The 20,328-nt window shown below is 34.8% G+C and overlaps 2 protein-coding genes and 1 non-coding gene across 6 annotated transcripts; 1 reads left to right on the top strand and 2 right to left on the bottom strand.

Moving 5' to 3' along the window:
* The first annotated feature begins 1,854 nt into the window (after positions 1-1,854).
* On the top strand, positions 1,855-14,546 carry LOC111023498 (Translation elongation factor EF1A/initiation factor IF2gamma family protein). 4 transcript variants are annotated; one of them, XM_088125337.1, is made up of 20 exons: positions 1,856-2,180; positions 2,328-2,427; positions 2,868-2,909; positions 3,040-3,111; positions 3,660-3,716; positions 3,861-3,977; positions 4,542-4,653; positions 7,168-7,213; positions 7,450-7,521; positions 8,248-8,310; positions 8,430-8,584; positions 8,664-8,728; positions 9,244-9,394; positions 10,018-10,123; positions 10,232-10,367; positions 12,191-12,255; positions 12,386-12,550; positions 13,174-13,246; positions 13,345-13,415; positions 14,259-14,546. In XM_088125337.1, exons 4-19 carry the CDS (start codon positions 3,075-3,077, stop codon positions 13,395-13,397), a joined length of 1,473 nt encoding a protein of 490 aa, XP_087981463.1. In that variant the 5' UTR covers positions 1,856-2,180; positions 2,328-2,427; positions 2,868-2,909; positions 3,040-3,074; the 3' UTR covers positions 13,398-13,415; positions 14,259-14,546. The 4 variants fall into 4 exon arrangements, 3 of the variants coding, with proteins under 3 accessions (XP_087981463.1, XP_022156657.1, XP_022156651.1); XR_015791541.1 differs by lacking the exons at positions 2,328-2,427; positions 14,259-14,546 and adding an exon at positions 12,999-13,060 and having other exon boundaries at positions 1,855-2,180; positions 13,345-13,421; XM_022300965.2 differs by lacking the exon at positions 2,328-2,427 and having other exon boundaries at positions 14,280-14,546.
* Positions 14,547-14,805: 259 nt separating this feature from the next.
* LOC111025013 (receptor-like protein EIX2) lies at positions 14,806-17,920 on the bottom strand. The gene has a single exon (XM_022302864.2). It carries the CDS (start codon positions 17,556-17,558, stop codon positions 15,078-15,080), a length of 2,481 nt encoding a protein of 826 aa, XP_022158556.1. The 5' UTR covers positions 17,559-17,920; the 3' UTR covers positions 14,806-15,077.
* Positions 17,921-20,148: 2,228 nt separating this feature from the next.
* Positions 20,149-20,253, bottom strand: LOC148211062 (small nucleolar RNA Z279/snoR105/snoR108). The gene has a single exon (XR_015792060.1). It is a non-coding gene; the product is annotated as a small nucleolar RNA Z279/snoR105/snoR108 (small nucleolar RNA).
* Positions 20,254-20,328: the final 75 nt, after the last annotated feature.

Here is a 20,328-nt window from a genome sequence, read left to right as displayed (position 1 = left end):
AATAAGCCAACTAATAATAAAATAAACTTATGTTATTTTTTAGTTAAAATAAAATTTAATAAAATAAAATACAATAATATAAATTAAAATTAAAAATAAGCCAGACCAAATACGATGTGCAATGATCATGATTCTTTCTAATTTACCTTCTTTTGCATCGTACAATAATAGCCATTCCTAGTGGTTCTATCACTATAGTAGGAAATTGGCATTAGTTTAAAGGTGATCACCTTACAATTTGGTAAGTGTTATGATGTCTCATCTTTTTCCTAAACACACACACCATATAGATTAGTATTAATCCATTGATTCCTTGTTTCAATAGATTGAATTTGTTGGATATGCTCTTATTATAAAGCTTATGGCTGTAAGATTTTGGTTTTTGGCAAAACTTTTACATTCCATAGCACCTCCCTAAGACTTCTAAATTTAGTGACAAGGTTATCAATGATTTCTCGTATTTCACATACAACCTATATGTACTTTGATGTTGAAGATTCCCTTATTGTTGGGGTTCCATATTATTTCGTCATCCATTATTTGTCTACATAGAGGAATATGAAGTATAATGTCAACATGTTCCTTGGTGAGGCCTTGCACCATCACGCATAAGTAAGCTACACTATTTCCTTTAGTAGTTTCTCAAATAGTGATTGACCTTTGAGTTTTTTTGCTGGGTGACCAATAGTGGGTGAGCAAAAAACTAAGAAAAACTGACCTGATCGACCAAAATTGACTGTACCAATGTTGGTCGGCGTCGATTTTAAAATTCAAAATCAATTTTTAGGTTAGTCGGTTTGATCAAAAAAGTAGTTTATGATAAAATTAACTACGCTTTAATTAGGTTATTTAAGAAAATACATAACGTAGTGTTGCACTAAATGCAGTCTGCAAAGTGTGGAGGACAGTTGCAGAACTGCAATGAGATAACCATCTTTTCGTCTGATTCTTCCTTTTTGTTTAATGTTAATCCATTTATAGAGGAAGAAAATGTTTCATAATGTTAATCCCTTTAGGAGAAGAAGAAAGTGTTTAATGAAGCTTCACTTTCCTTTTGGTCTCACGAAGTTTTTAGCTTTTTTTTAAAAAAATATTTTTCTCTATTTTTACATATAAGGATGGTTGTTTCTTTCAGTCTAGTGTAAGACTTGATCTTGCATCAGTTTTAGCCAAAATCGATCAACTGGTTGTATAGGTTAGTCGATGTTGTAGAGAGCCTTACAAAGCTACAAAACTCTGATTGACAAATACCAATATGTTAATTACCGTTATCGATTTGAGCTCACGATAAACACTTGCAGCCAAGAGTGACTACAATTTGTCACAATAAGCCTCGTGTTTATCCTTCGTAGTAAGATTTATGTTCTATTTGTAAATTGACACTTGAAATATATTTTTTCGTTTTCTTACCATTTTTTTTTGTTAGGAATCAGATAATGGACCTAACAAAGGTTTATGATATATCTGAGATATTCTTCAATATTTTTTTTTTGAGGATGAACCCATGAACATTGATATGGTATCCAGGTCAACAAATTCAAATAATTATCTAATCCAAAAATTTACCAAATTGCCAATTAGTCTTGAGTTAGAATCTATAAATATTGATACTTCTATTTTATTTTTTATAAATAAATAATCATAAGGTGCAGATGATTGAACAATTAGATTTCTTTCTCATTCATTAGTTTGGATTAACAATTTGTGACGGCTTGATGGTCAAAGCCCTCCGTTGGTAAATGCGACTCGAATCGGTCCGAAAGGTTCAGATAAACCGGGTTCAACAAGGTAAAGAGCAGCGAGAACCGAATCAAATCAGATACTAGCATCTGAATGACAAACCCAGCGTCATCCCGTTCCCCTCTGCAGATTTCATGTAGGAGTGTTCAGCTCACGCGCGCCCTCCTTTCACCTTTTTTAGGGTTTTTGTTTCCATTTCGTCTCTCAGCGCAGCCGCTCATCCCTTTCAAACCCTCAATCTCCACTCTCCCCCGCAGTGTTTTTGTTCCATTCGTCTTCTAGATCTGTCTCATCGCTGCCGCTTCCGCTTCCGCTTTCCAGCGGCTTTCCTTCTAGATCGGTCCACAACAGGCGTGCCACGACTGAAGAAAAATTCAAAATCCGAAGCCATTATTGACGAACGAAGCTCTTCTACACCATGTCGATTCCGGGGTCCTCAGGTGATTAATCTACTTGCCGGCTATCAGGAAGATAAATCAATCTGCAAACAGAAATGGGAGCATTTTTACCTTTTTCGATTTTCTTCTTTCAAAATGTGTTCTGAATCTTCGTTTCTCTCCTAAATCTTTTCTGCTGTTGAATTTTAGAATATCGTTTCTCTCCATTGTTGTGCTTCTCTTCTTTCTTGATGCTACCAATCACTCTCGTCAACTAGCAATCTTTTGGAACTTTAGCAACCCGATAGAGGTTGGTTAGTTTGGCCTAGGTGTTGCATTCAGTTCTTCATTCTTCAATATCGTTGATTTCTTTTCCCGCTCTATTAACTTACCGTGGAATTTGTAGAGTTTATTAATTTATGTTATGGTTATCATTACTCAAGATTTTGCTCCTTATTTGTGCGGGGAGTACACTGCTCTCTTTTGTTCAAGGGTGAAGCACTTAAAATTCGATATAACTATTGAATAGAAATAACCGGAATCTCGGTTTATCACAATTCTTTTACCTGGTCTCGGTTGAGTCCTGACATACCAATCATGATATAACTTAAGTTTTGTATTGACGGGAGTTTCCAAAAGTTGCGCTGCCTTTTCCTCCTCTTCTTCCTACTCCAAATAGTATCTTACAATTAATGTATATGGTTTATGAGATTTGTTGGTGTTATAACTTTGCATTTCTGAAATTGATAGATATCGAGGAGGACATTCGTGCATTAGAACTTGATCCACCGGGTACAGTAAATTTTATAGATTATTATTGTTGATAATTTTTGAACTATTGCCATATATGACCCTACGTGGTTTTCTCTTTGCTTAACAATGTATTTTCTTTTTGGCTGTGCCTTTGTTATCAATTTTACAGAAGATAGTAATGGAGTTCCTAATTCAGATGTAAAGATGGAAGAAATTGTGAAGTCGGACAACATGGAAGAAGGTTGGTCAATTTAATAAAGCTATTGTAATGATATACGAGGTGTTGTTGCCAATATTGAATCTAAAACTTTCAAATGGAAGGTTCATTTTTAAGTATTATTTAATTGTGTTATGTTTATTTTGTTTTCAATGAAATCTTACTGTATCAGATACCAAAGTGTTTCCTAGATTATGTAAGGATTTTATTATAATTTAAAAAAAAAAATTTCTGAAGTTGATTTATTTTGGCTAAGGATTTTTAAAGGACTTATTGATTTATTTTGGCTCGTTCAATGTCTGAAGTTGTGGATTATTTCATATGCATTTAGGTTATTATCGTGAGAATTGCTGCACTTGTGTTGTTTCAAATATATATGAATATATAATTCAAAATTTTGACCTCATAAATCTTGTAGGGGCAGGTTTGAATTTCTAGAATCTTGTTTTTATGATTGATAGACTGTTTGCTGATATGTGTAAATATGCTGCTTTAAATTATATCGATATTTCTGATAAGATAACACAGCCACAAATAACATCTTACGAGGACTTTGATGTGGATAATTTTAGATTTGAGGACAGAGGACCATCCCCAACCAACCCAAGCTATCCAGGTTGAAGAACAAGGTAATGATGAATGATCTTTCTGTTTTATTTTCAGCGGTGAGTTGCATGCTCTATTAATTGCCTGGCGAGATACATTCATTCGTTTAAGCTGTTCAATTTATTTTTCCCATACAGTGTGACTGAACCATTGGGTTCCTTTTACAGTGAGGGAGAACATACCTGCTAAGGAGAAGGAAATTTCTTTGCCTGAAAATGAAGACGAAGAGGATTTGGAGTTGGATCGCAAAAGACACTTGAATGTTGTGTTCATTGGTCATGTTGGTTAGTAAACTATTTTGCAGGCTTGCATGTATCAGCCTTTGTTCCATTGTGAATGTATAGAAAATTGGGTTTATTCATTTGGTCACTCGTCAGAGTTTAGCACAATGAGGCCCATTTACTTTAGAAGTTCTTGGTAATTAGGATGCTTATATAATTTAGTTTGCTTATCACTTTGTTTGCATACTGTTTATATTTAAAAGATCTCCTTTCAATACTTTGTCTTGTAATTATTTTATATGGTTATTTTTTCTCCATTTCATGTAAAATAACTTTTGTCTTGTAGTTATACTTTGTCTTGCATGTATCAGCCTTTGTTCCATTGTGAATGTATAGAAAATTGGGTTTATTCATTTGGTCACTCGTCAGAGTTTAGCACAATGAGGCCCATTTACTTTAGAAGTTCTTGGTAATTAGGATGCTTATAGAATTTAGTTTGCTTATCACTTTGTTTGCATACTGTTTATATTTAAAAGATCTCCTTTCAATACTTTGTCTTGTAATTATTTTATATGGTTATTTTTTCTCCATTTCATGTAAAATATTTATTTTAATTAAAATTGATAGATGCTGGTAAGTCTACAATTGGAGGTCAGATACTTTTCCTTAGCAATCAGGTTGATGAGCGTACAATACAGAAGTACGAAAAAGAAGCAAAGGATAAAAGCAGAGAAAGCTGGTAAGATTTGCATTCTGATTTTAACTGTGAATATTTTGATGCGAACTCAAATCTATTTTCATATTAATACTTCAATTCTTCAATTTAACTTTAGTTGGCTGGTCACTGAATCATGCATGTTCAGGCTTCGTTGTTTCTATATTTTTTTGTGGAAAAAATTTCATTAGTGTAATGAAATTTGCAAAAGGCTAACGGCGGTTAAAAAAATCCCTTCCAATTAACATGAATATCATGGAGAGTAGTTAAAAATGATCTATCTAGTTAAAAAAGAATAGCATCTACAGTTTGTCTCCTTTCAATCTTTTGGTTTGGGATGTTATACCCTTTTGTACATTTTTACCATTTCATTACATTAATGAAATCTTTTCTCATTCTAAAAAAAAATTTGTCTCCTTTCAGTAAAGGCCATTTGAGACTTGTCTATGATGGTGAGGGGAGGACTTTACGAAGTCTTTCTACCAAAACCTTTCCAATAACCTTGTATAGACAAGTCACTAGGCTAATGGCCTAAAATCTCCCACTTGCAAGCATTTGTCTGCGTATTCAGAATTCCTTTCTCAAAAAACTTATGGAACACTCACTTGGTGTAAACTTCTCCTATTTTCCACCACTATAGCTATTCTTCCCTCTTGACAAATTGGAAGTGTCTTATGTAATCCTTCTTGAGCTTTTGTAATTTCACACATCAATAAAATTGTTTCTTTCACAAAAAAAAAAAAAAAATTATGGAACACCTTAAACAAATCGGGTTCAATGATGTTCCAACTTCTTCAATAATTTTGCACTGAAACCATCAGGGATTTGGGAGTCTCTAAATTGTAAGTACACCTTTGATTTCCTCTTCATCAGAAGTTATTTCTAACCATGAACTCCAACCAGAATCCAAGTTCTGCCATTCAACTCCATTAATTAGATCAACCTTTGTTTATCATTTGCTGTGTATAGGATCCTCTCTCCCCTATCTCCTTTTGTTTTTAAAGGAGCAACCCATTTATTTATGTCACAAGTGCTGTTTAGGTGTTTTTTCCGCTTTTGTAAGATGCTTAGAGTGGGAAGAAATTTGAATTCAAGTCTCCTTTCAGGCAAGTTAGTTTACTTTTCAGCCAAGTTGGGGGAGGGTAAGGATTTTTAGGTTTGGTCGCCTGGCCCTTCCTGGGAATTTCTTGTAGCCCTTTTCTCCATAGGTTGAGTTCTCCTTTGGGGGGGGGGGGATTTGGGTCTGGTCCCCTAGCTCTTCCAGGGGTCTTCTTGTAGCTCATTTTTACATTTGTTGAGTTCCCTTTCTAGCCCCCCTCTGGCCTCATTGTTTTCTTCTATTTGAAAGGTCAAAATTCTAAGAAACATTAAACAGGTTTTACAGGGAAAAGTCAATACCTTGGATCATATTCATTTTTCCTTCTTTTTGGGATCGCAGTGTTGTGTGCTTTCCGGAGCTGTCTCGATTGATCCTAACCAAGTTATATGGTCCTGTCAATTTGCGTGGGATCCCATGGGATATTTGGGATCGTTTTTTTTTAAGTTTGTTGGGGTGTCTTCACCTCATAATAGGGATTGTCGGACGGTGGTGGAAGGATGTATTATTGTCCCTCTTTTGGGAAGGGGAAGATTTTTTTGGTAAGCTTGTTTCTTTGCTATTTTGTGGGGCATTTGGCTTGTGAGAAATATTTTTTAGGCACGGAGAGATCGAGCAAGTATGTTTGGGAGCTTATTAGATTTAATACTTCGTGGGGGTCAAGTTCTAAGTTTTTTTTATAATTATCAGTTAGGCATTATTCTTAAGATTGGAGCCCCTCGTCGTTGTCCCTCTTTTGGGAAGGGGAAGACTTTTTTGGTAAGCTTATTTCTTTGCTATTTTGTGGGACATTTGGCTTGTGAGAAATATTTTTTAGGGATGGAGAGATCGAGTGAGTATGTTTGGGAGCTTATTAGATTTAATACTTCTTTGTGGGGGTCGGGTTCTAAGTTTTTTAATAATTATCAGTTAGACATTATTCTTAAGATTGGAGCCCCTTGTCGTGGTGTTTTTTTTTGCCCCCATATATTTTTTCATTCTTTCAAGCTTGGTTTCTTATATAAAAAAAATTCTGGAACCATAATCTTTGTTCTTTAATGACTAGGTCTAAAACTCTCTATTTTATTCATCAGTGTGGAACTAGGAAAACTTTTTCATACTTTTACTAAGAAAACCACCTAAAGTTCTTTCACTAGACAAGCCATAACTACATTGAAATCCTTCTGAACAATCTAGCAATCTGAACACAACCCATAAATATCTTGCAGCTCTTATTATTGCCATTTTCATGCTATTATTATTCCCTTATTTATAAGGGAAATTTAGTTCAAATTCCTTTATTTAGATATATATTCATGGTTCTAGGTGAACTTTATTTCTTGTGGTGTCTATTCAGACAGTTATTTCTATTTAAATTGTTATAGTTCCAATTTGCAATATGAAACACTACATTATTTCTTCTATTCTTATTTCTTAGTTGATCTAAAATATATCTACGCCAGGTACATGGCATATATCATGGACACAAATGAAGAAGAGAGAGTCAAGGTATGATTTGTGATCATCTCATTGAATGTTTTTTTTCGTTGAGTCATAATGATGAAGTAATGTGTGACAATTGAAATCTTAAATATGTAATCTATTCCATACATTCTTGTCCTTAATATATCTCTCATGGCTGAATGCCACTATTTTATTTTCTTTACAAGTTTTTAGATGAATACTTATGGCTGGAAATTATCATGTTATTACATCATTAGTTAATTTTGTACCCCTGATTGTAGGGGAAAACTGTTGAAGTGGGAAGAGCACATTTTGAAACTGAGACCACAAGGTTTACAATTTTGGATGCTCCGGTATGTTGATGTTTGGTATAGTTCCATAATGCTAGTAAATGTCATTAGAAACATATTTTGTTCATAGAATGCTTAATGTGTTGATCAGGTACAGTTATAAAGTGAATGCTGAATGGATGATTTTGTATATTTCTTTATTCATCTGTCGGTACTATCTTCATTTTTATGTGTCAGTTTGATGCAAGGGATTAGCCTCATGGTTTTATAGTTTAGTTGAACAATGCTTTTACAACTTTAAGAAATCGTTAAATTAGCTTTCCCATCATGTTCAAATTTTGATTAATGTTTGGATTGGGTGTGAGCAACTCAATGGATTTTGTTTTCCCATATGATTAATGTTCCTTTTCTGACTGATTAAAAGACCAATGCCGTCCAGGATGCAGTTTTTGTTGCTACAGAGGATATAGGATGTAAAAGATTTCATAATTTTGCTGCATTGTTCTCTAGATTCATTGTTTTCATGACCGACCGTAGGAGGAATTAGTCTTGAATCTTTTTTAGTTTTCACCAACTGCAGGCAGGTGGCTGTTCTTTGAATTGCATTGATTTCCAAGCATTTTTGAGAGGAATGGAAAATAGTAATTACTGTTCAACGACAGCACATATGCTTTCTTTCCTGTCCTATCATCTCTTTGCATTTGATGTTCCTTTGTATGCTTAATTATGTATAATCTGTGATTTATGGTGGGGGATTTTTCAGTTTTTAATTTTCCTGTCCTGATTCAGGGTCACAAAAGTTATGTGCCAAATATGATCAGTGGGGCATCTCAAGCTGATATAGGGGTGCTGGTGAGTTATCTTCTCCCCTGGCCTGCAAGTTTTCTGCACCATGGTATTTTGTCACTTTGCTTTCACTGTGTTTTTATCTCTCTGCTTGTCTCATTTGCTTTGAATTTCTATGTTCGAAGGTAATTTCTGCTAGGAAAGGAGAATTTGAAACTGGATATGAGAGAGGTGGACAGACTCGTGAGCATGTTTTGCTGGCAAAAACATTAGGTGTTGCTAAGCTACTTGTTGTAGTGAATAAAATGGATGAACCCACAGTTAAATGGTCTAAAGAAAGGTATTTTTAATCTCCCTTCCCTTTCCCCCTTATTTTATCGTCTGGTTTGGTCACTAATTATGGTGAGAGTTGTCTACAGGTATGATGAGATTGAGTCTAAGATGGCACCCTTTTTGAAGGCATCTGGTTACAATGTAAAGAAAGGTACCGTAAGGTTATCCCATTTACAGAAATGTTGTCTGTGATTCAGTCTATCGGTTTTTCTTTTTGCTTCTCTTTGCAGCTTTCTTTTTCTTGCAATGGTTTTTGAGGTCATGATTCTTTATAAGATGTATTTATGATTTGTTTTGGTATTTTCTTATTTTTATTTTTAAAAGTAAAATTTCATTAATTTTTGAGTAATTGATTGAGTTAGATGGAAGGTGTTTAACTTGATTTTACAAATCAATGTTTCTGTGGTTATTAAAATCGGAAGCCTGTATTTTGTCTCCACGTGTTCCTTTGCTGCATTCATGATTGTTGTGACCGAAATAGAGTAACTTTTACTGGACGCCAAAGTCACATGCATAGCTCATTTATGGTATGTTTTCAATTTGTGGCGTGATTGAACTTGTTGACATAACAGGGACTCTTTGTTACTTTTCTTACATGTCAATATTGAATTTTGAGATAGGACATGTATATTAATTATCTGTTCCCATAATTGTTTCAATCTGCAGATGTCCAATTTCTACCAATATCTGGTCTTCATGGTATTAATATGAAAACAAGAGTGGATAAGAAAGTATGTCCATGGTGGAATGGTCCATGCTTGTTTGAAATCCTTGATACGGTTGAAGGTCCTCCAAGAAATCCAAAAGATCCATTTAGGTATGGACATCCACCTTTATCTATAACTCTTGCTGCATATTTGTGACATCCTGTTATTTAAGTTTCCTATTTTTGACTTGATACAGTTCCTGTGCTCTGTTTCACCTTGCTTGTCCTGTAAATGAAAGAATCAATTAGTTAAAGTTTTTTTTTGTTCTGTCGAGATTTCTTGCAATCGTGTAATTTGGAGTGCCTTAAAACTTCCAAATTAAAATATGATGCTTATATTAAAATATCACTATATATTTGATTTCTCCTCCAAATATTATTTTGGGAAATTTAATGTCCTTTTATACCCAACTCATTTTTTCATTAAGTCAATTTAACTTTTAAATTCATGGATTGAAGTTTTGAACCTTTAATTTGATTATGTGGTGAAATTAATACTTGTTCAAAACTAAATGAGATAATTTTTCGCTAACCAACCAATAAATTGCATTAAAATCAACCAAAAAAAATCCAAATTTTACCTAGACCAGAACACGAAATCAAGCTTGTAAAAAAGTATGCACCTGAACTCACCTCAATTAAATGTTTTTTTTGGCGCATTTGTAAATGTCTTACTACCTTCTATAGGTGTTGTCCTGATACGTTAATGCAAATAATTGATATCCAACTTGTAGGATGCCTATCATTGACAAATTCAAGGACATGGGAACAACTGTTATGGGTAAAGTTGAATCTGGCTCTGTGCGTGAGGGTGATTCCTTATGGGTAATGCCAAATAAGGTAATTATTGCAGAGCTTATATGTATGCATTTCACTCTTTGTGCACTGTTTCTTCAATTTGCTGCTTTTTGTCTTACAATGGTAACTGAGATTTTAATGTATGTCCAGACTCAGGTGAAAGTTACAACTGTTATGTGTGATGAAAATAAAGTTAAGCGTGCTGGACCGGGTGAAAATCTCCGTGTTAGAATATCTGGAATTGAGGAAGAAGACATAATGTCTGGGTTTGTATTGTCAAGCATTGGTATGGTTCTGTCTTTTCTAGGTGTTTCTTCGTCGTTTTGAGTAACATGGTTGAGGTATATAATGATTGATCCTTTCTGCTTCATCAAATCAAGATTTATGATGATCAATCATGATAAAGTAATTGTTATCTGTATGCAAATTAATTATCCCATTTTTATGAATCTAGAGCTTAACAACTTAAACATCCTATAATGGGAAGATATTCTTGGACATATTTGACAGTGAATTACATTCCATCGTGTTACATCGTAAAGGAGTTTTGGGACTATTATAACACTTAGAGGAATTTGCTATTCTTGAGAAGCTCAGTTTAATGGTTAAGCTTAACACCCATTTATAAAGCTGTTTCAATTCTAAACTGATGCTCGACATTGGCCCAGGACATATTCTAAGAAACCATACGTTGTTTCAGTAGATGAGAAAGGAAGCGCCACTTTAAAATATATATATATTTTTTTGATAAAAAACCAAACTTTTCATTGAGAATAATGAAAACAAAACGGCATACAAAAACAAAGCCCCAAAGAGGGAAACCAAACTAAAGAAAGGGCCTCCAATCCAAAAGAATAGGACCTAACTGATAGTTACAAAACAAATTCGGAACAGACCCCAATAAAGAAACATTAAACCTTATGAGTACCCAAACAGACTCCCACTCTCTTTCCACCCCCCTAAAAATTCTATTGTTTCTCTCCAACCAAATCCCCTACATGATCCCAAAGAAATCCGCCTGCCAAAGGAAACTCCCGTTCTCACGGAAAGGAGAGGACATAAGCAATTCCTCCACCATCGAACCCCACTCTCTGTGACAAGCCCAAGAAATACCAACCAACTCAAAGAACCGACCCCAAATTCTCTGGGAATATTGGCACTGCCATAAGATATGATCAAGATCCTCGGAATCCTGCTTACAATGAACACACCAATGCGGCCCCAAGCAAGCGGCCGAGCTCTTTTGAATACAATCCATGGTGTTTACTTTCTCAAGTAAGACCTGCCACACGAAAATTTTTATCTTCTTTGGGATCCTCACTTTCCACAACGTGGTAAACGCTGGGGACGTCGAGGGAAGAGAAGGGGAACATAAAAGGTTGAAGAAGGAACTGGACGAGAAGCCCCTAGAAGGGTTAGGGGACGAAACACGACAATCCCTTCTATCACAAAAGATGGAACAATCGGAGAGCAAAAGGATCAACTCTGACACTTCCCGTGCTTCCCGCGCCACTTAAAATATTAAAATGATATTGAAGAATCCCAAAATGGGTGAAGCCGACAGGTTATGATTAGACATCTCAATTGCCACCTTGAGAAGGCAACTGTTGGGGATCTTCAACTGGGGCTGCAACATTACTTGTCTTGCTGCCTCCAATATACCCACCTTTTTAACCAACAGTCAGTTTTGACCACGAGCACTAGAAACATGTCTTGTAATTGATGTCTCCAATTATCTTTTCCTTCTAGTTTCTTGTCTTTAATGAAATTCCTGTCTTAATATCAAAAGTTGCATGCTTTGGTATCCATTAGGAGCTCTTTATTCATTAACAATTAGTAATATTTCAAAAGCGGTCATTCGACTCATTTGTAGATCTCATGCGTATTGCGTTTGATTCTGGGGATAGACATGCAAATCCTAAAACCCTAGTTCCCACTCTTTACGAATATCCTACTATATTACTGTTTGATCCTCCTACCTTGTTGTCGATTACTATGTTACTGTCTTTTTCTTTGTAATTCCTTTGTTATGAACTATACAATCTTCTATAATATTTTGTTGCATGTTTCTTCCACTAAATGCACCCTCATTCCCCAAAAAATTTGCAGCAAATCCAATACCTGCTGTTTCTGAGTTTATTGCACAGTTGCAGATTCTTGAGCTGCTGGATAATGTGAGTGAAGAATTTGAACTTGTTATTCACCTTCTTTCTCTTCCTGGAGCTTATGATTCAAATTTCTTAGTTATGTTTTTTCCCCTTTAGTGATGCAAAATTGTAAACTAAGTCATACTACTGCTTTTAGGCAATATTTACAGCTGGATATAAGGCCGTACTTCACATTCATGCTGTTGTCGAAGAATGTGAGATCATAGAGCTGCTACATCAGATTGATCCAAAGACTAGGAAACCTATGAAAAAGAAAGTTCTCTTTGTGAAGAATGGTGCAGTTATTTTGTGTCGCGTCCAGGTTTGATTTCTTAGCGAGCATTTAATATATTTCAAGATAAGGCTTGAAACGTCTTACCCTACCCTGACTGAACTTTTTTGAATGTCCACATATTTTTGAGAAAACTTTTCCTCGATAAAGTTATTCTGGAATTTTGAAGATGTTCTCATAAAAGAGCACCTGAGATATTTTAAATAGAAATGATGATTTTTTTTTAATAGATAATGTAAGCCAAATGGTATGGTTGGACTATTTTTCATCTTTGGAATTTGTTAGGAATACTATTAGGATACATATGAGAAATATTTTTAGGATAGTAGAGATATTCTAGTCACTAGCAAAAGGGTTTGTTAGTGAAGTGGTATGTGAACAGGTTGAGAGAGAACATATTTTGAGTACTAATTTTTTAGAATTGGAGCCACTAGAGTGCTTGTGACCTTTTGATTTTCCTTTCTGATATCTCAATCAGAAGTTCACATTTTGTATTGGTTATGGTTTCTCCTCCACTTTCTGGTTGCTATCAGAATGTCGGTAAGAATCTTTTGAGCACTGGACATGGCATAATCCTATATTGATTGGCTAGTGTGGAACTAGTTATACAAGTCCTGTGGATAATGATTAGCATTAGAATATTTACATTGCAGGTCAATAACTTGATCTGCATTGAGAAGTTTTCTGATGTTCCTCAGCTTGGAAGATTTACACTTCGTACTGAAGGTGATAAATACAAGTTTTACCTATTTTAATTAAAGCATCGAGGCTAATCTTATATTATTACAATCTGGTAGCTATATCTGCTTTATTTTTGTTTGTAGGGAAGACAGTTGCTGTAGGAAAGGTCACTGACATTCCATCTGCAAGCAATTAAACAATTTTGATCTGTGAGGTTGGTCGAGTATTGTCGGTTCATGAAATTCATTTCTTCCTATATTCTTTCTTTGTAATTCTATCTGAATTTAATTAGTCCATTAAATTTCATTTCTTCTTATATTCTTTATTTGTAAATCTATCTGAACTTAGTCCAGAGTTAGTTTCTGGCGTCCCATTTGTTTTTAGGAAAAAAAAAGGCTAAACTAAATCGATGAACTCCCTCCTTTAGGATGAGAATCAAGAATAATATCATTGAGGTGAGAACATGTGCTATAGGTACCTTCCCTACACTGAAAAGTTCAAGAAAAAACCTCGAATGGACAACCATTATAAGTTAACCTAGTAGTCAAATGTACTAAGATGCCTTTGAATCCAATCCACCTTTGAGTTTGCGGGCTCAAACCATGAAAGCTAGCTGACCATCTAGAATATTAAGTATCCTTTGAGTTTCTTGATGCAAAAGGTTGTAGGATTTGGTGGTTAGCTTGTGGGATTATATGAATAATGAATAATGACAAGCAATAACCAAAATAATTTTACCATAAAAGTATGAATAAGTTGTAGTCATTAATAAAATTAGAATTAAAATTTCACCATTGAACTTATTATTACATCAAAAGCAGTATGATTGAACTTTTAGACCATTTAAATCACCTAAAAAATGGGTTCAAACTATGGTGGCCACTTATGATTAAATATTTTACGATTTTTCTCACAAGTCAAACTTGGTAAGATCAAGTAGTTTTGTCATAAGATTAGTGGGTGTGTACCAGTTAATTTGGACACTCATTAATATGAAAAAAGAAAAAAGTATAGATAAATTCAATTAATTTATTGTAATTATTGAAATGTTGAGCAGGGAAATTTATGAACTTGATAGGAGCTGCAGCGTGAAGGCCCTGCATTCTCGACCTAATCAAACTTTAGGTTATGCTGCTTCTAGAAGCTGGTTTTTCACAGAGTCGATGCCGGCCGCGTTATTGGCTATGAAAAAAGAAACTAAAAATATGGATGGGTTACATCTGTTTGGGTACCAGTTTTATACACAATGTTTTTCATATATGGTTGTAAAGTTTGATTTTCTTTTATTATCGTTGAATATAGTTGCCATTTTGTTAGTCAATCCAATCCATATGTTCAACTATCATCCGTTCCTTTTTCCTGAAACTGAATGTTTGGTATCCATGGTTCCTAATATTTTGGTCTGTACTAGCTTCACGGTATTAATAAACATTAAGATGAGGCTTGTGTTTGTTAACTTAGCATTTTCTGATTGGAAAATCTAGGAGAACTATACAACAGTTGTTTATTTATTATTTAATTTTTTGAGGAAAAGAAGTATATAGTTGGAGTCACAGTTACCAACAACTACACTTGATTTTCCTTTAGTAGATTTCATATGATGTTTTTTTTAACCATAGAACTTGGATTTTATGTTCCAGGGATGGAGAAGGTTTTTTCTTAGAATAATTATTAAAAAGACAAATTAATGTAGTTTGCGTGCGTGTAGACTGGGGGGAGGTTGGTGGATTATCAGATCAAAATCAACAAAATTGGTGAAAAAGACAAAAAACCATATTATTAGGTGGATAATAGTTCCTCTTATAACAGAAACATAGTCAAATTACAAATTTGTTCTTGGGCTAGAAACATAATATTTGCATAAAAGGAAACCACATCACTCATCATCTCCACCAATTCCTGTCAAAAGTTTCTTCAGCCTTGCAATATTCACTAACATCTTCACGTAGATATGATCTTTGAGATCTTCTGCAAATTGGAAGTAGGCATATCTCCATCTCCTCTTGAAGATTAGAACTCCAATGACTCCCCAAAATCCACACGCAAATCCCGACATTATGATAGTGTAAAGCCACATCTTCTCCAAGTCATCTTCATCCTCATCCCTGAAGTACTCACCACTCCCAATTGAAGGCTGAACCAATTTGTGTCCGTCGTCACAGCTATTTGGAAGAGGATCGCCACACAAATAAGGATTTCCAATGTACGAAAATGGATCATTGAGAGTGGAGAATTGATTCCCTTCGAGTATACGGCCGGAGAAATTGTTGTAAGACAAATTCAGTACCTCCAACGACGTTAAATTCAACATGCCATTAGGAAGAGGCCCGAAGAGATTATTGCAAGATAGATCAAGCGATTCCAACTCCTTCATTCTCCCAATTTCTGAAGGAATCATGCCTGAAAAATTGTTATGTGATGAGTTCAACCCAATTAGCCCAGTAAGCTGCGTCAACTCAACGGGGATAAATCCAACCATCTTATTATCCGATGGATCCATATTTACAAACAACTTTAAAACTGTCTTCGAGTAGTTGAATTCCCTTCCCTTCATAACCTGCACCACAATTTCCTTATCAATGTCAATGGGTATTTCAATATTACCGTCAGGTGACTCGAGAATTTCCCAGTCTATAAGTTGACCCATCATTCCTGGAAGGTAGCCACGACATGGAGGAATTGTCCCCGTAATGTTGTTATTAGCAACATCCAATATGCGTAGCTTTCCAAGTCCACAGAGTTTGGAGGGAATGTTGCCATTCAGTTGATTTTGTCGCAGACTCAGAACAATTAGATTTCGGAGATTCAAACCATCTCCCACCCATTTGGTTATGTTTCCTGATAACTGGTTTCCTCCAAGATCCAAAATCATCAAGTAGCTACAATTTTCCAAGGATGGAATTTGTCCATGGAAGTTATTATCTCTTAGTTGTAAATCTTGAAGTTGATGCAAATTGTTGAGCGAAGCTGGAATGACCCCTGAGAGTTGGTTGGATGATAGCCTCATGATAATAAAATCATACGACGACCAACAATCAGGAATGGCTCCCCATAGTCTATTCTGAGAGATATCAAGAACAACCAAATATGTCATCTTGCAGAAAGAAGTTGATAATGAGCCATTAATTTGATTACGTGCAAGATACAATTCAAACACATCAGGGCTAATTTGGGGAATACTTCCTTTGAGTTGATTGTTGGAAAGATCTAAATACGTGAGATGAGTTAATTCCCCAAGCCAAGTGGGTACAGTTCCTGTGATGTCACCGTAAGACAAATCAAGAAACCATAGTTTGGTCTGTGTTCGAATCCATTGTGGAATCTCGGAGCCATTAGTGTTGAGATTCTGCAGAGAAAGGAAATAAAGGTTGAATGGAGGAACCCAATCAGATGTTATCTTCCAGCTGATCGAGCCACCTCGATTCCCAATCATTAGCTGACTTAGTTTTGAGAGATTGGCGAAGTGAACTTCTGAGACAACGCCTTCAAAATAGTTATCTTCTATTCTTAACTCCTCCAGGCTTCGTAGTTGGCTAGCATCCTCAGGCATTGGGCCGGAAAATGAATTGTTTGAAAGATGAAGAAGTTTCATGTTCTTTAACTTTCCTAACCAATCATTACTCTGCAAACTTCCGTTTAGTTTGTTTGATCTTAAGTCTAAATGTTCCATATCATATTTGCTGCAACGCCCAGAAAAATTTCCTAGATTTCCATGCAGATTATTATTGGACAAATCCAACACTCTTAGGCGACACGTGTTTCCAATGATTGACAGCAGTCCACCTTCAACGCCGTGGAATTGGTTATCGGCAAGATCCATTTGGGTAAGACTTGTAATATTACCAATCCATGATGGCACCCAACAAACCAAACTATTATCTGAGAGATCAAGGGTTTCTAAGGAAGCTGGATTGTTAATTTGCGAGGAATTTGAAGGAGCATACAAAAATTGGGCATCATGGATTTCACATCTAACTAAATCTAAAGACTTTAGAATAGGAAGAGAGTTGAGTAGGTTCATCAAATTTAAAGCCTTTGCAGCTTTAAGATTCACATAACTCATGCCCAAAGTTGTCAAAGATGATAGATTATAAATCCACTCCATATGATCATCAACAACACGAAGGCCATCATTGAAACCCATATCGAGAAAACGTAAGTTAGTGAGGTTTCCAAGCTCTGGTGGAACCCTCCCACTAAACGATGAACGTGAAAGATCAAGATGTTGGAGTTGTTTCATTTCACCAATAAAAGTGGGAATTGAAGCATTTTGAAAATCGATGAAACTGAGGTCCAAGTAATAAAGATGTTTCAACTCCAACAAACTTGGATCAATTCCACTGCTACTCCAATACATAGACTGGAAATCAAGCTTGATAACATGTCCACTAGTTTCGTGGCAAACCACTCCCGGTCATAAGCAACAATTGCCTTTTGTCGTCATATTTTGTTTTGATAGATCTGAAACATAGTCCACAAAGTGACTTACAAATTTAAGTAGAGCTTCTTCTTCCTCCTCCTTTACGCATTTGGGAACGCCAGATCTGTTACACACTGAAACATGAACATGAACAAGTAAGAAGAAGAATATTAAAGCAAACTTGAAATTTGAAAAACTAGCCATTCAACAAAGCAAACAAAACTTGAATGCAGTGTAGTAAGCTTTCGAGGCCATTTTTGTGTGTGTATATATAGTTGAGTGGTACGTTATTAAATCATTGCGGGGTTATTTTCCTAATGATTATTGGACTACTAGGTGTGTATAAAAAGTTGTGGAATTAATCCCCACCGTGCATGTTGTTGCACTAAAAGATATTAATATTAAGACTATTGTTGTCATTTTGAAGGTTGATGAAGTCTTCCTATTTTCTTTTAGGGAAAAAAGTCAACAGTGCTAATGGTGGATAATCGAACCATTAATATTTAAAATTTTAATAAGTATCATATCTGCTGATTGGGCATAAGATTTCAACCTTGAGTTTTTAGTCATTACACTTGATCAAAGCTCAGACTCTTTGTGAATTAGATGATTTTCAAATTACTGTAGAGTAACATTAATTAAAAAAATCTGTTTTATTTTTATTTTTATTTTTTTATGTGTTACCAAATATTATATGTTTTTTTTTTGTTTTCCAAAAGCACTTTTGGTTTTTTTAAATTACTCCGGGAGACTATAGTAATTAAACACACTCTAAATCAATGTTTTTTTTTTCCACAAGTATATGTAAAAATTGTATTTTTATTAATAAAGTACATTTAGAATGAGTTCAAACTATGGTAGGCACTTCCAATTTAATATCTTTTGAATTTCCCCAACAGAGTCAAGTAGTTTTACATTGAGATTAGTCGAGATATGTACAAGTTGACATTCAACTTTTATTTATGGTAATTTTTGAAACGTTGAGTTGCAACATGAAGGCCTTGTACTATGACCTAATCAAGCTTTAGGTTACATTATGCTGTTTCTAAGAAGTTGCTTTTCCATGGGTCGACACTGGCCAAGTTATTGGCTATGGAAAAAGAAACTAAAAATATATGGATGAGTTCAATCTGTTTGGTGTTAAATAATATTTCTCAAGTATGTTCAAGAAGTCTCTAGAAGCTACTAGGTTAAGTAGTTTGTCAAGGCTTGCTCAAGAAGCCTCCTTAGAGATAGAAATCTCTAGAAGCCATTAAGATAAGCGGCTTGTCAACATTATGAGCATCACAAAAACTAAGTTTTCTAGTAGTTAAGAAGTTTTTCCTTGGAGAGTTAAAGTAACTAGAAGCTATTAGAGTGAATATGTGGCGAATCTATGGCCACTAGATCATCACCTATCCAAGGTTAGTATGTGACATAATTATAACTATAAAAATTTGCGTGATGAACAAGTATGGTTGGGCTATAAATAGGTGAGCACCATATACTTGGCAATCTATCCAAAAAATCTCCAATTCCAAGTGAGCTAAAGTGTGAGTGTGAGGTTTGATGAGATAAAGATAGAGAGAGTCTCTTCTTACCTACTTTATTGAGTGAAATTTTTCTTCATTGTCTAGGTTTTTATCCTTAAACGCGTAAAATCACTGTGTCATTTTCTTCTAATTTCTCTATACTTTTTCTCAAATCCATCTTAGCTATGATCCTACTCTATCCAGTTCCAATCATTTTTACAACATTTGGGTACCAGTTTTAATGTATGTTTGTAAAGTTTGATTTGCTCTTATATTATGGTTGAATATAGTTGCCATTTTCTTAGTTAGTCCAATCCATATGTTCAACTATTATTTCTCTCCCTTTTTCCTGAAATTGAATGTTCTCTTGGTATCCATGGTAATATTTGAAGTGGGCGTGGTTTTATATTAATTTTTTTTTTTTGTTCAAACATGTCAATCAATTTATCCAAAGTTCTGGCTGTTTTTTCTTCCTTTTTACCAATACTACTACTGTTTTACATATGATTTTTGTTGTTGATCTTAATTTGAATGCTTTGCCAGTAAATTTCCATAGGTAAAGAGGTTATCCATTTTACGAGGGCAGAGTAATAAAAAAAAAAAAAATTTCTTCCTTTTCTTTCTGAGTGTGTTTTGTAACAAAGTTTTAATAATTCATTAAATTTGAAATGTTAATTAATTTTATCAAAGTACAGGGGAGATTCTTTCTTGGAACATATTGAAGGGAGAATTACAAATATGGCAGAATTTTTTTTTAGTAAAATTAACAAAATATATCACTTTTTAAATTAAAAAATGGAGATCCGATTTGAATTATGTGATGTGATATGCTGGATATAAAGGTGAACTTTATATATTTGAACTATATAAAATATTTTTGATGCGAACCCCAAATTCGCTCCAGGGGATTGGTGGATTATCAAATAAAAACATTGAGAAAAAGAAATTTAAAAAATGTAATCAAACCTAGAAAAAGAAAAAATTGGATTTAGATTTAAAAAATGACCTTCAAAATAGGGATCAGATCGGAAGGAATGAGAGTGCCCAATTGTCGTAACCAGGCGTTGGGGCGGACACCCAACTCACAATCTATTGCGAGAGCCAACCACTCATCACATCCCATTAACTGCCTGAAGGATCATGGATTTGCCACTGCCCCCTCCCCCCTTCTTATACTGTTCTCTCACGCGCCCAAG

The sequence above is a fragment of the Momordica charantia genome, assembly GCF_013281855.1.
Source record: "Momordica charantia cultivar OHB3-1 chromosome 6 unlocalized genomic scaffold, Mcharantia_2.0 BLBB01000006.1, whole genome shotgun sequence".
In the NCBI taxonomy this organism is placed as follows: Eukaryota; Viridiplantae; Streptophyta; class Magnoliopsida; order Cucurbitales; family Cucurbitaceae; genus Momordica; species Momordica charantia.
The sequence above is the reverse complement of the archived record's forward strand: the minus strand, read 5'-3'. Positions and strand labels throughout refer to the sequence as shown.